Below are 18094 nucleotides of genomic sequence, written 5' to 3'. Positions count from 1 at the left end.
TATACACTAAACTAAGGCTCCACTTTTGGCTTTCGACTCCTATACTGAGTCCAGCCTTATGGTAAAAAGACGCTCTTAAAAATACTCGATAGAAGAAATAAACTTACAATTACCAACAAAACGTCGAGTGCTTTATAGTGAATGGTAACATGATTTGTTCACTAATTTAATAAACAGTCCTTAAAACGTCTCGCGCCCGGTCGGGTTGACTGTCGGTGCATCAGGAACAAGGTTGAACACTTCTCACGTAACTATCATACCCACCCGCGTCAATTACATAGTATAAAAAGCACACATATTTAACTCTGTTAATATTCCTCAAAGGATTATCTTTCTCATTTTTATTGCACAATATTCTTTTTTATTTTACAAACTCTTGAGATTCATAAAATTTAAAAATTCCACAAAACTTTTGCACACGATAAAAGCACTTTTCCTGATAACTGACCACATTTGTCATTCGTGTCGCGCTTCCAGCTTCCAGGCACCGAGGTCGCGTCACGTCCTCTAACAGTATTGTATTATCACTTATATATTCACTAATCCCACGGTTCGAATAGATTCAGTGCTAACGGACGTCAATTCCGTCCCTGTTTGCATACGACATCTGAACTGTTCGAGAACATTCGACGATACGTTCTCGCACGGTCGGCTGACGAGGTCGACGGAGGCGGCTCGATCGGGCAGATGTGTAGGTGCAGGGCGAGGCGAGGGGGTCATTCGAGCGGGTAGAGCAGCGGCAGAGGCAACGGCAGCGGCAAGGCGAGGGGGGGCGAGGGCGCGGTACAGCCCGCGCGTCGCCGCCGTCACTTGCCGTCGCGGGACGCGCGCCGCCGCCGCACCGCCCCGGCGCTCGGCGTGCCTCCTTCGCCCACTGAAAACGACACGTGGTACATGCTGTAATACTGTTTGTGTTTCCTAGAAATAAGTTTATATTTCATTTGATTCCGATATCATTACGGAGAATAAAAATGTGGTATTTATAAATGTATGTATCAAGTATAATCTGAATCTTCATATTAATGATGCTACTTACCCGCACTCCTCGTTTTCCGTCTCACGGGTGTGCTATTAGGCGGCGCAGGAGCAGCTGGGGCGGGCGTCGGACCGTGCCGCACTGACCGTCTAGTCCCCACACCTTCCGCTCCTTTTGGTACTTTCACCCCAGGCTTTACTGCTTTTACTCCCTTCCCCCGAACCTTGCATATTAATGGTTCATCGCTATCACTATCAGACTCTTTTTTAACTTTGCCATCGATCGCCACAACCGGATTCACCATTTTCTGGTCGATGCGTCTCGGTTTTTTCTTGGGCCGACCCGGAGAGATGCCTTCTTCACAGCTGATGGTCGATGCACAGGAGCTCTCCGACTCCCGTCTTTTCCGTTTCCCACCAGGCACTGGTTTGGCTGCTGCTACCATTGCATTTACCGTTCGCGGACTCGTCTTATCTACTGAACCACTTCTAAGACAATTTCTTGGTTGCAAAGCGGGCGAATCGGACCGCTCGAGTTTGCTAATTCCTGGACTTAGCCGTGGCGTTTTGGGTCCGTCTGCAGGACTGTTCATTTTACTACTCGACCTCGTCCGGACACTACTTCGAGCGACTCTCTCCAAAGTCGAAGGAGACGGCGACTCCGGCCTCTTACCAACATAATCCGGTGTAGGAATTTCTATTAGTAATTGTTCTAATAAGCTCTTATCTGGAAAATCAGCCTTAAGCGGTAACCTTTCCATCTTCGGTTCTTGCTTTTCCTTCATTTCTGTCCCATTATCTTTTGGTTCGCCATTTTCTGAAACGACACACTTGTTTTCTTCTGAATCCAAAGAATCGTTCGCACAAACTTTTTCCTGGTTTGAGTACGTGTATAAAGGCGGGGAGACTCTGCTCGGTAAGTGATCAAAGTCGTCCATGCCTTTCTCTTTTTTCGGCGATACAATCGTTTCTTCTTTACGTGATTCGTCCTTTTGAGCAATATTAGAATCGAGTTTTATTTCGGTATCATTTGTTGTCACCTCTGTTTTCAATTCACTCTTACAATCTCCTCTATTTATGCTCGGCGTAGATTTGTCCTCGTCCCTGAGAATAGGAGTAGCTTCTCTTTTCACTTCTTTGGTTTGTGTCGTTTCTTCGGGCGGCCTTCTTGGCGCGTCGTCTCCGTTTATATGGTCTGCATGCATTTTCGCCAGTTCCGCCTCGATATCGCCCATATCATCTATATCGGGCGGTACGGGATCGTAATGCGGTTGCCCCGTCGCTAGTGACAACCTCTCTAGAAGCTCGTCCGACGCTGGCGGTGGATCTATTACACCTATTATCCTTTGCACTGACGTCGGGCTGGTCGATCTAGGCATGTCTAGGCGTTCTTTTCTTTGAGGACCGGGTGGAGATTGACTGGCTTGATTAGGAGATTTCTCTGAGAGTGCATCCATAGATTCAATCCCAGAGTCTTCGCCTTGGGCTTGTGAATTGGGCGACCTACTATTACCGAACTTGTCGGCGTCCGGTCGAGCCGTCCTCTCGGCCACAAGTTTGCAGTAAGTCTTATCCTTGGGCCTCTCTTTGCGGCGCGGGGAGAGAGCTCCCGAGCGCTGACTAGCGGCGGGTGGCGGCGAGTCGACGCGACTGCCGCCTATTGTGCCTATGTTTGTCGAACCAGGGGGATCTGGAACGCAAACAATGTCTTTTTTAAATAATTAAAACGAAGTTTAATGTTAATTTTTGTTTTAATTGCTAAATTCATGTTTTTATGGTAATATTTTAATGAATGACAACCATGTTATGCAAAAGCAAACTTAAAATTTGAAGTTAAGATTTTAATTATTAGAATTATTTGTTGGACAATAATCTTTAAGAACATAACTCTTTAAATGCTATATTGTGATGACAGTATAATGGCACTTAAGTCAGTTAAGAACCAAGCTAACTAAGTATGAATGATTCAAAATAAAATGATTACTAGTGTTTGAGTCAAATAAATTTATTATATCTCAATATAAATGAATAATTTACAATGTTAAAATAATAATATCTATATATTTCTAATGTTTTATATATTCCCTATTTATTACATTAATTATTAACTGATAATAACATACATAGAAAAGCAAATGTTGCAAATGGTAAAATGTGTTTGGTCCACACGGAACTTATTATTTTATTTTATATACATAATTTTACTAAATTTGTACTTTCATTTCCTTATTATTTACAAAATTTTCCTAATACAAGCTCTGAATTTCGAATCGATAAATAATTACTCGTAATAACATTTTTACACAATTACCCATGACAAAACTATGCTCGTTTCTATGTACAGTTTTACATCTATGCCTGCAAATTAAGATACATACCTGGACAGGAACTATGGCTGGTCTTCCTCTTCTTCTCTGAAGAGATCAGTCCATTGGGTGATGTTATCGCACTATCAGTGAGTGTCCTTTTCAATTTATTCTCGTCACAATCAAACTTCTCTTCGTCAACACTGAGCGTCCGTTCAATATTCTTATGACACTTTAATAACCTGTTGTCCAAATCACTAGCACCAGATTTCACTTCACTGTATTCAGTGTCCAACACTGCCTTCACCTCACTGGACTTTAAGTTATCACATTTTGCACCATCCTTCTCAACTTTTGACGTTGGTAACTTCTTTTTCACATCATGATTGTTTGGTGTCTCTCTGTAGCCCTCATTCTGGGCATATTTCCCCTCCTTATCTAACAAGTCATTCCTCCATTCTTTGTCCCTTTCCTTCTCTGTCGATTTCCCACTTTCACTCAGCATTTTGGACTTCTTTTTCATTTTCAAACTATCTAATGACTGTCCCTTGTTGTTGAAGACCTTGTAATCGCATGACTTTGTCACTATGTGAGCATTCTTCGACAATGTCTTCATTCTGTACACGACATTGTGATCACCTGCGATCTCAGTTTTGATAGCCTCCCCCTCGTAATGATTGTTCAATTTAATGTTTTTAACATGTAAATACTCATCAGTCTTTGAGTTTTCAGTGCTTTCTCCCGACTTTGAAGCTAACGACTCATCGGCGTCTCGCCTGTGAGACTTTTCATCGGATTCCAGAGATTTTCTTATTTTAATCTTCTTCGAGTGAAGGTCTCCTGGGCCAAACTTTTTCTTTTCCTTTTTGGAGTTCTTTATTACTGCTGAATTTCGACCTCTAAGGCTGATATGTAAAGGCGGTACCCTAAGCTCACCTTCTATGGGTTTTTCACCTTTCAATTGTTGGTTGACAAAACTAACATCAGCCTTATAAACAGGCTGAACTATAGGTTCGTTCTTATCAAGCTTTAACCTTAATTTTATTGACTCCTTTTCTCCAGAAGGCGATTTCGGTGCTTCAGTCAAAGGAGTAGCAGGTTTTGCGACATGAGGCCGCGGTAAGGCAACTTTGGTAGATTTTCCATCCCTTACAATTTTGTCTTTTAATGTAGCAGGCTTTTCTTTTGCGCCGCCCGTTCTTGGCTTGCCTCCTTTCTGTGCCAGCAATTTTTCATCTTTTTCTTTCTTAATGATCTTGTTTTTAGTTTTGAGATCATCTTCCCTTTTACTATCATCTTCTATAACTTTTGCAATGCCGAATATTTCTGGTGCCGTTTCAGTTGGATTTTCTTTAACCTTACACTGTGCAACTGTTACTTCTTCAGCTTTCTTTTCTTGCTCTTTAGGGGGTGGAGTATCGTCATCTCTCATAAGAGTTTTGATCAGGTACTGCTTACTTTGCTCCTCAATTTCCTGGGCTGTCGCCTGAGAGCCAACAGTAGCCGTAGACACTGATGTCATAGCTCTAATTGGAAGTCTCATTGGCGGCGGCATCGATGACGACTGATTTGTGCTCCTGTCCGTCATTCTGTCGGAATTCATGCTGCTTGGCGACGCCGAATACGCAGCATTAGGAGGAGGCGACTTAAAAGGCGTATGTTGCGTATTAACTATCGTATGGTTTGGGGAATTTACATGGAATTTGGAAGTCGACTGCGGAGGCACGGGTGGCGGCGGCATAAATGCCGTCTCCGAATTCGCGTCGAACGATTCCGCGGATTTAGAAGGCACATCACTATTCACGTTTGTTTGACTCGTGGTAGGAGCCATTTCAGGATTATAAGGCCCATTTAAAGTCGGACCGGTCGGGTATTGAACACCGGTGATTTCTTGAAGGAGAGAGTCTGGAGTTGACTCTGTGGTGTTAGGCATTGATTCCTGTGGAGTATCGTAGAGTAGATCTAGTTTCGTGTTGGCATCGAGATCCGAAATGGCCGATAAGGTTGTATCGTCGAGGTTGAGGTCCCCGCCCAGGGTCGGTAACAGCTGATCGAGGTCACAGTTGTCTGGGAGATCAGGGATCGATAAACCCAACGTGTCCCGATAGGGCTCATTCCAGTCCGGCTGTGAAGCTGCACGAGAGGCGGCACGTTGCCTTGCGTTGTACTGTTGTTGGTACCTCTGGAATTCCTGAAATTAAAATAACATTTTTTTTAACATGTTCTTAATAAATATACTATATCTTAGATTTTGTTTATATTGTGAAATAATAGGGCACCTGAAAACTAGATTGAGTTTTCTGGTCCATCGAAGTAGTAGGAGGTGGTAGCAACGCTTGAAGGTCTTCTGGCGTTACCCTCGGCTGCAACTGCCTTGGTCTGGGCACGGCCTGTTGCCTATAAGGCGGCGGAGGTGGAGCTGGGAAGGTTTCTGTACTATAGGAGGGTGAAGGAAACCTCGCTCGCCCTACAACAGTTGCATTGGGCACTGGTGCGCGGTATGGTGTCGGCGACGGTGGGGGACGAGGGGGAAAAGCGCGACGAATGAATGCCGCCGGCCGGGGAGCAGGCCGAGGAGCGGGAGGAGCCGGACTTGGTACTGTTGGTCGAGGAGTGGTAGCTCGGCCTCCACGGTATTCGAAAGGCGCGCGACCGACTGCTAGTTCCACCTGTAGAAATAAATAAACTGTTAATTCATATTTTAGACGAAATTAAATAAAACAATTAATAATATGATTGTAAATTGTAGAGAAATAAAAGATTAAGAAAATTAATCTAAAACTAATAGCTATACCCAAATTCATTTAAAGTGAAATCAAACCTGAGAGTCCTCCAGCCGATCAAGTTTCGCAGGATGAGGCACTGGTTTCGGCCTCGGTTGAGGCGCTGGCGCGTCATTCTGCAATAGGTTCACTAGCAGGGGCGACGACATGGCCACCGTAGGAGCCGACGATGGAGTCGGCGTCGTAGGGGTCGCTGGGGGCGCGGGGTAGGGCGGTGGGGGAGCAGTAAAAGATGTTGACGGCCGCGCGAATTGCTCCGCTGTACCAGGTCTGAGCGTATTGGCGCAGCCACCTATCCCTGCAAAAAAATATTAACATTATAAAAAAGTTTTTTATTTATCAACATCACAGTTTCATTAATAACTATTGATTAAAGCAAAGACATCCTAATATCCTATATATTTTAATGAAGTAAAATAGAATAAAAAATAATATTAATAGCAAACCTAAGGTATTCTCCTTCCGATGTATAACCCTCGCTTGAGTCATACTGCCAAAAGGGAATTCACAGCGGTCTGTGGTTGGGGTGGGAATGTTCTGCGGTATTTTGCCATCCATTGGACACACTGTATTCGGCGATTTAAAGTTATTCTGAGGGGGTTCCGAGCTGGTGGATGCGCCCTCGTCGGCTATCAGTCGACCGATACCGCCCAAGCCGGCCAGCAGCTCATTCGATTGTGATCGTGATGTGCTCGCTTCTGAAAAATAAAAATAAATCATTTTTTGTATATTTATATGTATTCCAGAAACTTCTTTAATAAAAATAAAAACACAAATACCAGAGATTTGATGCGTGTGCATTAAATATATTTTAAAATAGTCTGGCAAATCAATTAATAATAAAGTATTAGTATAAAACAATATGAAACACTGGTTCTCACCATCAGCATCAGTATTGATACGTAGCTCGGCACCATGCTGGAGCCGCAGCGACACGGCCGCGTCGCCGTCCAGCTGCACTGAGAGGATGCCGAGCGCACGCAGTTGCGGCGCCCCCGCGGCGGCCAGCGCCCGCAATCGCGCCGCCGCCGCCCGCGGCACCGACAAAGTCACGCGCACAGAGTTCCAAGGCTCCACCTAAAATACACATACCTTATTAATCAATATTCTGTAAATTCAATACAAGAAAAATATCAGACCTCAATAAAAAAAAATAAGGAAACTTTTTCAACATCAGTATGCGTAGCTTTTTTACTGTTGAAGGAAATAGAACACATAATTAGCCGACTTTAATATTTTACTTCAAGTTTAATCATAATAAAAATAATATTTTACCTCACACAATATTTTCACATGTAATGAAGTTACATATCTATTTTTTTAATAACTTAATATAACATAAAAGGAAGGAAGGAACTAATGTAATAATATTTTTTAAGGAAGTATAATGTTTAATCTGTGGTCTATAATATTTCAGTGGCTAGCCACATATACTTTACCTTGTTAACTTTGAGCGTGTGCGGATGCGGCTCGGCGAGTAAGGCGCGTAGCTCGCGCAACAGGCGGCGGAGTCGCGCGGGAAACCTCGGATCACGCAGATCACCCTCACATGTCACCACCACGCCGCACGAGCCACCGCCCGCCGAGCCTAGCCCATCGCTATCCGCTGCCATACTACAATTATAAAAAAAAACCTATATTACAACTGCAAAAACATGAATAAGATTAAGTTACACTAAATATAACAATTGATATGTTCATTAATTAAAAAAAAAAAAATCTTGCACAACATTGATTTGTTAACAACATGCCTACTTTTTATCCTAATACATATTTAGGTCTATGATTAGGTATTATACATAGTTCATGCAAAATAAGTCTTCAATCCTCAATGTACTTGTCATAATACAGTGCAAAAATAGTATGATTAATATTCGGAAATGTAAAAACAATTGAAATTCAATAAAAACCATTAATGTTTGCAGATTATGGATTAATTTTAATTATAACCTATGGTCACAAAATTCTTGATACCATTCTCATTATTTCGTGGAAAATCGTGGAAAAATGTATTGAAGAAAAAAAACCTTTAGAAAACTCCACAATCACATTTTACTCATCATAAGACATTCTTATCATAATTAATATAAACTATTACCATAGTTATCCAATTTTTTTTCCGTAATAAATGCCAAAGACATTAAATATAAGACCATGTTTTTTTAAATAAAAAATATTCCATTTATAAAAACATATAACTGTATACAAACATGTGTGTGTTGCTAATTTACATAATAAGCAGTATTTTAGTTCACATATTAACGTTGTTCATACTAATTTTAGAATTGGACAATAATTCTCAGTCATATGAAACACTTAATATATTACTGTTTACAAAAGACAGCTACATAATAATTCTTTAACTTACTTAACATTATGTATTATAAACAAGACCATGTGATCTTGTACCAAATGCTATTACTAACTAGGAATAAATGATATGCTTCATAGAATACACTAACAAGTATAAAATTAGCTCATATACTCACTTCTCACACCTTATATACATAAAAATTCAAAGTTAATTTTACTTTGTACAAAACTGTTAAGTGTATTATTATATTGATAACTTTTAAGTTATTTGCTGTGAATGGCAAAAAAGATAAAAAAAATGTACATCAAGGAAACACTCAAATTTGTTTTATAATTAGCTAAAGCTGTTTCTGTACATTTACAAAATGAAATGATACACTTCCCTATATTATGATGCCTATTTAAATAAAAATCGGGTTGACCATATATATTTTTTTTCAAGATAGAGTTTATGATCAATTCACTATAAATTTAAAGACTTCCATTATTGAATACAAAATGTACAAACAATTGCATTAAAGTTTTTTCTACCAGCCTATATAACAAGTTACACCAAATAGAAAATAAGATACAATCAAATATTTATTACCATAATGACAAAAGAATGAATTTGAATTTAAATAGTAGAGGAAATACTGCTAGCATATTTGCCAGTATTTTTGTTAATTTAAATTGAATAAAAATTAATAAACACAATTTTTAACTATATATACATACATATAATTTATTAAAATTTAATTTGGCAAGTAATGGAGTGTCACAAAAAGCATCTAGAGGCAAAGGCATAAAACTTTGTATACACACAATTGATAATAAAACGAAATTATATATATTTTACTAAAATCTAGACTTATATTAAAAATACGAAACTACTGCCAGTCCGTCTGTCTGTTATGCTTTCATAGCCAAACCACTTTTTATGAAATTTCGTATGAAGCAAACTAAACTAAACCCCAAGGCAGGACATACTTCTTTATACAAAACACCTGAAGACCAACCCCTAAAACGGGCAAAGTCATGGGCTAAAGCTAGTAGGATATAAATTGAAACCAGATCACTCAAATTACAAATGATGTAAGATTTATCATCTTGTTATAATATTGATAATAATAACAATTTCTAATTATTGTAACGATTCTACTGATAACAAGGAGAGATATGTTTTTTTTTTTTTATTTTAACAACTAAGAATAACTTATGAATACTCAAATACCGAAATTGAAGACTATAAATAAACATAAAGGCAGAATTTGTCAAATTCTAATTATAAATTTGATTATCGGTAATATAGCACATTAATGCATTGTTGTTTATATATTGTGTATGATATCTGTGTCTTCTCATTATATGTTTCCCTTAAAATGATTAAATTAAAAAATATATATCATTCCAATATAGAGCTTGCAACGGTAATCATGTGTAATCATATTATATTATCATTCCATATATTTCTTGTGTGATTAAATATAAATATATATATAAACACATATATATACATATAAAACTAATAATTACTTAAGAGATGTTTATATATTTATAATATAGAAAAAAAAGTTCCAGTTTGTAATTTTCAACTTGGTACTTGTCAATTTCTCTCCTCCTATTCCTCTTTAAACTACTTGATACTAAGTTTACTAAAAACTCTTTTGAAATAATATGTGTGAGTTTAGGCATAATTCTTTTTTTTAATATCAATTATGTGTTTATTTTAATTATAACCAATTATCACAGTAAAATTCAAACCCACTGAATTTGGCATTGGAATATTGTATATAATTTTGTATATTTAATCATTTAAATATAACAGATATAGTAAAAATATGAAATCATTAATAAAATATATTATAAATATTGTAAACTAGTTATTATTATGATTGTTATGTTATTATAATATTTATGGTAATAAATATATATAATTAAGTAACAAAACTTGCTAATAAAGTATGATTGTCATAATAAGTCTATTATTGCCAAAATAGTTCATTTAGTTATGATATATATAGTATTATCAATAGATGTTATTATTAAATACAAATTATTAACTAAATTTACACTTATTTTATATAGTGTTCGAAATATAAAACTCAATTATAAAATGGATAAAATAAAATTATCAATACAATAAAAGTTTTAATACTCTTTTTTTTTTAATTCGCTGATTAATTATAATCTCATACTATTAATAATCTGTCTTTTAAAAATGACATATATGATAACAAATGCACACTTTTATACTAGAGTTAAATAAATTAAAGAAATAAATTTACTTTGAACATAATTAGAAGTCAACCTCATAAAAAAATTCAAGCCTTTAACTATAACCTAACATTTGAATGGTTCTATTGACAAACACCAAACATACTAATAAGATAAGTTATATGTTATATGGGGGTACAAGTTTTATAATTAAATCATGTTTGGGGATGCAAATGTGTAAAATGTTTTAATCAACCCTACGAAGTGCGTCAGGCATGGAATTATTCCCATTCGAACAACAAGGTCGGCAAAACATCGTTGTTACACAACTTTTTTTATTACGTATTTCAGTATTTTCAACGCGACTCGACAGTAAAGTTGAACGATTGTTTCAACCACTGCACGGGCACGTCCGCCGCCTCTGACCGACCTGCTGTCACCCTTCAATGTGTCCATTTTGTTCGCAACATCATACGGTCGAACACCCCACATAATGTAAATAAACGAAAAAAAAATGTACTCACCTATCATACAATGTCACATTCCGCTCAATAACACACAAGTTCTATTGTCTTGTGTTCCAAATCATCCTGTAAAATCAAGCGCAACATTACAGTCCGGCTCGGACGCAAGGCAATATCGGTCCTATGGTCACTCAGTGTCCACTACAGCCAAAACATATGATATGCCACTATTGTCCCGCCCCAGGTTCTCCCGGGGCACTGTCCTTTGAATAATTTCGAGTTTTCACATGGAATCACTCGACATGTAACACTCGAATTTCTTCACGAATCAAAACCACAGATTTATATTTCAGTGACGCAAAGCTCATATATCGTGAAGAGCAGCAGCCATTTTGAAATGTACGGGGAGTGCAGTCACGGCATGGAACATTAGTAAATTACAGCCGTTCCCGTCTCTTGCTTCGATCTAAACTTAACGCGGTAATTAATTTACTTTACGGAGGTTTCATTTTCACACTGTAGGTCACAGAACTTCACTCCATTTTCTTATTGAAACTATCCAAAACAACCTAAGCGACATCCGATAATTCCAGCTTACCCCATTTGCATGACACACATAGAATATGAAAAAAACACTCAAAACACATTAAAACGTACATAAAACGTGTCGCGCCGAATCATGGGAAGTTAAAGCATCGCATCAATATAATAGTCCATTAGAAAAATCGCTAAAAGAATAGTATATATTTTACAAATAGTTATTCGGTACGAACAATAACAACGGACGCCATTTGCAATTTTCAACTTGACATGCGCATTGACTCGGAGTAGACAAACATACGTGACGTAGCTTTTACAAGAAGTGAAAAAAAATTAAAGTTAATTTTAATTTTCCAACATCATTCTGTGGTTATCATACATTTACAAATTCGAATAAGTCAGTAAATATCATCAAATTGTGTACGAAGATTTTGTAAATAATTTTTAATTATTAAATCGAAATTAAGAACTCGACGCCTTTACAAAGTTGTATATTTAAACTTTCATGCTCCACTGCAGTCCTTCTGTGATTGGTGCAGAAAGTAATCTCTATGTTTTTATAATAATACAGACGATTTCAATTGGCTGCCGCCATGAAACGTGAGGACACGAATCACTTCCTGTTGATATGAAGTTAATTAAAATTTTAAGAACTGTACATAAAAATCGCTTTGCAAAAATAACCTATATTGAAAAATAAAATTGTATAAATAATTTTCAATGAAACTTTAAAATAACGTTTCCGATAATATGATCTATTCTTACATATAATTTTTAATAAATAAAGACAAAATTAAAAACCATTGTAGATTTTATTAATATTTTTATTTTAAAACTCAAATTCAGTAATATTTTAATTAAATTAATAAATTAATTATTAACAATACATTCGTAAAGTAAAATATATTGCAAGAGATAAATATTGATATCAATGTTTATCCATGTGTGTATTATCTCTTAAAGATTCAACTGGTACTGATTGAAATAAACCTTTTCGAGCCATTTCGTCGGCCCAGTCTTCAAATTCGCCCCTCCTGAAAATTTATTATAGTTTTAGAAAATTTAAATGCGATTTTCTCTTGTGTGTTTAAGTATTACACATAATTAACTAGTTAAGACTTATACGGATATCTGTAACACTATTTATTTTAATTTTCTCATTTTATAATAACAAGTAAAAATATAATATTCATATTCAAAAAAAATATAAAAAAGCTTGATTTAATCTATAATAATTAGGATATCTGTAGAAAAACATGGCATACAGATAAATAATATAACTCAACAATCGATTATGCGACAGACTTAAACTTATGTTTGAATTTCTGAAAAAGTACATTTATGATCGAAGATAGAAACTACAATTTTTTTTTTCAAAAATGCTAGTTATACTTTCTGTTATATATTAAAAAATATTATATATGTAAAATATAAAACATCTTTGTATATTTTTTTTGTTGTATAATAATATAATAAATCGATACGTTTCTTACTCGATTTAGATATGAAGATGAAATATTAGACATCAAGTAGCATCTATCATTATTCACTATCAGTTTTATTGAAGAATTGGATAAATTCGACAATGGTTCAGTAATTTAAGTGAAAAATATAACTTTTTTAACTTAAATTGTGAAATAAATCGTCTACAAAACCTAAAGAAAATAAATGTTACAATGAATTAAAAGTTACAGGTACGTGAAAATTGTATATACTAAGTGGTACAGCTACATTTATGTAAACAAATGTTTCGATATATTTCCTTTGTTTAAACAAAAATTATATTTCGGTTACCTATAAAAAATGTAACCAACGGGAAGTTTATATAAAAATAAATTTTTCGTTAAGAAGGATTTAAGAAAGTATTTACTAATCTTAAAGTTTGTTTCGTTTAAATATTTTTCTAAACAGGTTGAAAGTTTCGGTAATCGTAGCGTTATATATTAATAACATTACTATATTCAACCAAACCTTTATTATTCTCTTAAGTAGTGTCCGATTAATAGGACGGCGGTAGGCTTTAGACCCACGGCCTCTTCAAGAAGTCTTCAATAAAACTCAGTTTTATTGATATTTAATAAAATAACGTCTGTTCTACCACAATGAATAAAATCACATTCGCCATGTACTTTTATTAACTTTCGTAAAAATGTACAATTACCTATTTATGAATTGAACAAAATAAAATTTAAAAAATAGTTTTTGATGTTTCATATCTGCAAGTGTATTTAATCTAATATGTTTTAGTGTGAAATGTAGCACACACAATCACAATCTATATACCCAGTGGTAGCTTAAATGTTGTAAAAAATGGTATTCAAAAGTGATTGTGTCTACTTCAATAGTATGTCTTATAGAAAAATATAAATTATTTAAAAAGTTATTCGGCATTACAGATGGAAAATTTTAAAAATAATGTATGTATGAACTACTTGTAAGAAAAGATAATATTTAAGCATTGAAATTGGGTCACAATTAAGTAAAAAAAAAAATTGATTGATTTTAAAATCTACAATTTTAGGTATTTTTTTGTATAATAAAAGTATGTACTATTACAACAACTTTTACTTATAACATATATTGTCTGATTTTGCATCGAGTTCAGTATATTAGCATTTTAATGGGTCCTCAAATACAAAAGCGTGTAAGCATTATCAGCCATTCTTCATTACCAGTAATTAAAGCTTATTCGAGCAAATGTCATAATGTTCATGTAAGGCAAAACAAATCCTGGCAGGTGATACTTATATTTTAAAAGAATAAAAGCTGAGTGAATTTTGATGTTTATTTTCATGTAATATTACAACACATTGCACCATTTCAAGTGTACAATAGAAATGTACTATTATGTAATATTTAATAAGGATGAACTTGAGATGCCCCAAAAAACTGAGCTTACATGTGCCTATTTGTGCATTTTACATGCTTCACAGTGAAAACCTATGCCTGTAGATACATTCAGTGCACAGGACACTGAAAGAATAAACTACAAAGCTTTGCTCGACTGTGCAACATTTGTGGAGTGTTACAATTAAACAGCAATATATGTTTAATTAAATTGTGATTCAACTAATTGACTAATTTTACACCAAATGCGGTCCTTCACATTATTAGAGTATATGAAATGATTCCTTTTATGATAGTAACAAAACAACTTACGCATAATATTCCTTATATTTGGCCCTCCTTGGCACACCTAGAAAGAAGTAAACACAGCTGCCAGCGAAGACTGATAATGTTAGAGCTTGCGCGAGCACTCTTTTAGTTTGTGACCAATGTAAGCCTCGCATGATTGGCTTTACCAGGCAAGGCGGTGGTGGAGGCGGAGGAGGACATATTTGAGCACAGGGATCAGGTTGTGGACAATAGCTCATTGTGCTGTAAAAAGTTTTTATAGTTATTGTGTTGTATTACAATTATAGTATTTTACAAATTATCACCACCTGGTTTTATACCTCATATTTCCATAATATATAAAATATATTAAAAGTATTATTAATGAAAAATCAGCAAAACAACAACAGTAATTTAAATAAATTATTTTAATTGCTTCTACATTAATAAAAATCATAGAACCATATATGTTTTACAGATAAATTAAAGATGGCGCAAAGTTCACATGGAGGGAGTCACCGGCGCAGTCGAGACCACGATGGGAGTTCAATGCGATACACAAACACCGATTGGGAAGCGAAAGAAGCCCTTTATCAGCGAGAACTGGACGAGGCACGAGCGCGGGCCACGCAGATGGAGAAAACAATGCGCTGGTGGTCAGATTGTACATCCAATTGGAGGGAAAAATGGAGTAAGGTACGTAACGAACGCAACAAAGCTAGGGAGGAAGCCAAACAGTTTAAAAATAAAATTGACGTCATGTCCAAAGAATTAGCAGCACTACGAACTGAGAAAGCCGATCTCGAACAGCAGTTAATAGAACTCAAACGAGACAATGAAAAACTTCTGACAATAGGTGAGAGTAGGATAGTAGCTGGCGACTTTAATGCCGAAGACGGTGTCGAACTCAGAAGAAAAAATGTGGGCTACGTGTCGCCTAATGAACCGCCTATGCGACAGAGAGCTTCATTAGATTCCCACAAGTTTTCAAACGTAGATAATGCCCTTGCAAATAAGTTAAGCGAAATGAGACTGCGATTGGATGAGACGACCAAAAGTTTACAGTGTGAAAAAGATCAGAAAGCATTCCTTCTAGCGAAAATCGAAAATCTTACCGCTGAGTTACATAACACTAAAATGGAACTAACACACAACGACCGGACATTGGGTTCGGATTCTAGTCATAGTGAAGTCGAAAAGTTGCAAAATGAATTGCAAGACGAAATAGCCGCTAAGCAAGTTTTAGAAGAAAAAATTGCAGAGTACAAAATGGAAGTCGAACGACTCAAGTCAGAAAACAATATACAGTGGAGTAAAAGGGAACTGTTGGAAACGGAAAGCATAGCTATATTGCGAGAGAATAAGAAATTGTACAGTCAAGTTTGCGAACTCAGAGAGCAAATACACAAATTAAATAGAATATCCGACGGCAGCGCTTATGGGATACCCTTCACCGATCATAATAATAGTAGATTGGACTCGAACGTCCTGTATGTAAGGAAAACTAGCGTCAGTCCACGCTCCCACGAATCTAGCAACGGATCGTCTGAAGCAAATTTAGCACATTACGAGACAAAAACGAATACATCAGGTGAAGACGACGAATTAGCAATAGTCGAAAGAAGTGAAAATGTCTAAAACTTACCATATAGCGAATTAGTTGATTGGATAAATATAATTGGATACTCAAATATTCTCTGAGAATTTGAAGCTGTCATATATATATATTATATATTTAAAAAAAGAAGTTAAATCTAATAAAAAGTTCGAATTAAAAACCAAATTAATATCTAAATATTGTAATAAGTGTGAAATGTGAATAGTCATTAGTGCCTGGCTAAATATCATCCAGTACAAATTTAAATTGTAACAATAACATGAAAAAAAAAATCATGAAAAACTCGAATTTAAAAATAGCGGTTTTTTTATTTTATTTATGATAAAGTTCGCCACTGACATTCCGACAATTTCAAAGCATTTAAAAAATGATATCGCGTTGTGCATTTGTAATTTGATCAAAGTGTGGTGTTATAATTTGATGCATGAAATTCTGACACAATGAATCCATTAAACTGGCCTAAAAGTATTTTTTGTATATCTTTTAAAAATGAGGTAGAGTTGTAATTCGTAGCCGATAATAATCAAAGTTTCAGAACAAATATACATTATTATTAGGAGATTGTAAGCTTACTTTAAGGGGTGACAACTTGACCTTGAAAACAAATTGACATGAATCAACGACAATGATCTCGAATAATCTAGGGATTTGTGAACACTGGTGTTTTGAAAGTCAAAGATCAGAAATTAAGAAGCAATATTAAAGAAGTTAAATAGAATAGTATAAATAATGACTCATGACTCGAATAAATTGATTTGCATGTTATTTTTCTATGTGCAATGAATATTACTTAAACATAAAATAGAGAAAATACTATACAAGAAGCACCTTAAACCTTAATCAGGCACACACTATTTTCCCACCCTCCCAAGCTAGCTAAATTCCCAAATATTTATGAAATGGCAATTTTTTAGGTTGTATTTTTACACAAAAATAATCTTAGATAAATTAATTTCATTATTTTCAGTTTCAATAATTTATATATTATTTTATATACACTGATATCCAACATGACCCAAGAATATATTCGTAAGCCATGAAAACCTGATTTTTAGTTCTGCCCGATTAAGGGTCAATGCTAAGACAGATATCTCTTTCAAGCAACATCAAGAGAAAGGAGAACAGTACTTTCATTATAAGCTTACAATACCCTAGTAATATATAAATATATGATATGAATTTGTTAGAGGTTGTTAACAATTGTGATAGTTTAGTTTAAATAATATTAGCTATAGATGTAGAACAGCATTTATAATGGTCAAATATGTTAATAAACCATATGATATTTCATACAACACAAAACTTATGTATCATGGTAAATTCATTTATTTTACTCTTGACTAATCAAATGTTAAGTTTATGGTCAAGAATGGAAAGGTAGATAGTAGATTTTTTTCGGTTTTATGAGGACAGGAGACGAAAACTAAACAGCCTAGTTTATTGAAAAGATTTTGTACATAATAACAGAAAAACGAATACATTCCTCTTAATAGAGATGAGTTTTAAATGAAAACACATGGTTTATCGATCTAAAATTATCCATTTAAATTGTTATCAATATTTAAACTTATATTAGTTTTACTAATAGGCAGACAAAAGTGACTCTGTTGTCACAAGCTTAAAAAAAAACACTTCAAAAAAGCAACCTATTTTATGTTGTTGATTGTTGAGAATTTCCTTCGTCTGAAGCCAATCCTAGATGTAGAATTATGTTTTAGCCATAAACATGGATTATTATTCACATTATTATTAACATCTCTTAATATATTAAATGGATAATTTACA

The 18094-nt window shown here is 35.2% G+C and overlaps 2 protein-coding genes across 5 annotated transcripts; one reads left to right on the top strand and one right to left on the bottom strand.

Moving 5' to 3' along the window:
- On the bottom strand, positions 1-11827 carry LOC125073620 (protein piccolo-like). 3 transcript variants are annotated; one of them, XM_047684528.1, is made up of 10 exons: positions 11695-11827; positions 11098-11163; positions 7504-7678; positions 6946-7141; positions 6511-6762; positions 6103-6362; positions 5561-5950; positions 3354-5472; positions 1037-2665; positions 1-874 (listed from the first exon to the last, which is right to left on the bottom strand). In XM_047684528.1, the coding sequence occupies exons 3-10, from the start codon at positions 7675-7677 to the stop codon at positions 807-809; spliced, it is 5088 nt and encodes a 1695-aa protein (XP_047540484.1). In that variant the 5' UTR covers position 7678; positions 11098-11163; positions 11695-11827; the 3' UTR covers positions 1-806. The 3 variants fall into 3 exon arrangements, with proteins under 3 accessions (XP_047540484.1, XP_047540483.1, XP_047540485.1); XM_047684527.1 differs by having other exon boundaries at positions 11098-11827; XM_047684529.1 differs by having other exon boundaries at positions 6511-6759; positions 11098-11827.
- A 1277-nt stretch (positions 11828-13104) lies between these two features.
- LOC125073573 (coiled-coil domain-containing protein 102A) lies at positions 13105-18047 on the top strand. 2 transcript variants are annotated; one of them, XM_047684440.1, is made up of 2 exons: positions 13105-13271; positions 15170-18047. In XM_047684440.1, exon 2 carries the CDS (start codon positions 15181-15183, stop codon positions 16327-16329), a length of 1149 nt encoding a protein of 382 aa, XP_047540396.1. In that variant the 5' UTR covers positions 13105-13271; positions 15170-15180; the 3' UTR covers positions 16330-18047. The 2 variants fall into 2 exon arrangements, with proteins under 2 accessions (XP_047540396.1, XP_047540397.1); XM_047684441.1 differs by lacking the exon at positions 13105-13271 and adding an exon at positions 14829-14932.
- The last annotated feature ends 47 nt before the right edge of the window (positions 18048-18094 follow it).

Source organism: Vanessa atalanta, chromosome 24, assembly GCF_905147765.1.
Source record: "Vanessa atalanta chromosome 24, ilVanAtal1.2, whole genome shotgun sequence".
NCBI classification, from domain to species: domain Eukaryota; kingdom Metazoa; phylum Arthropoda; class Insecta; order Lepidoptera; family Nymphalidae; genus Vanessa; species Vanessa atalanta.
Note: the sequence above shows the minus strand (reverse complement) of the source record. Positions and strands in the feature narration are given on the sequence as shown.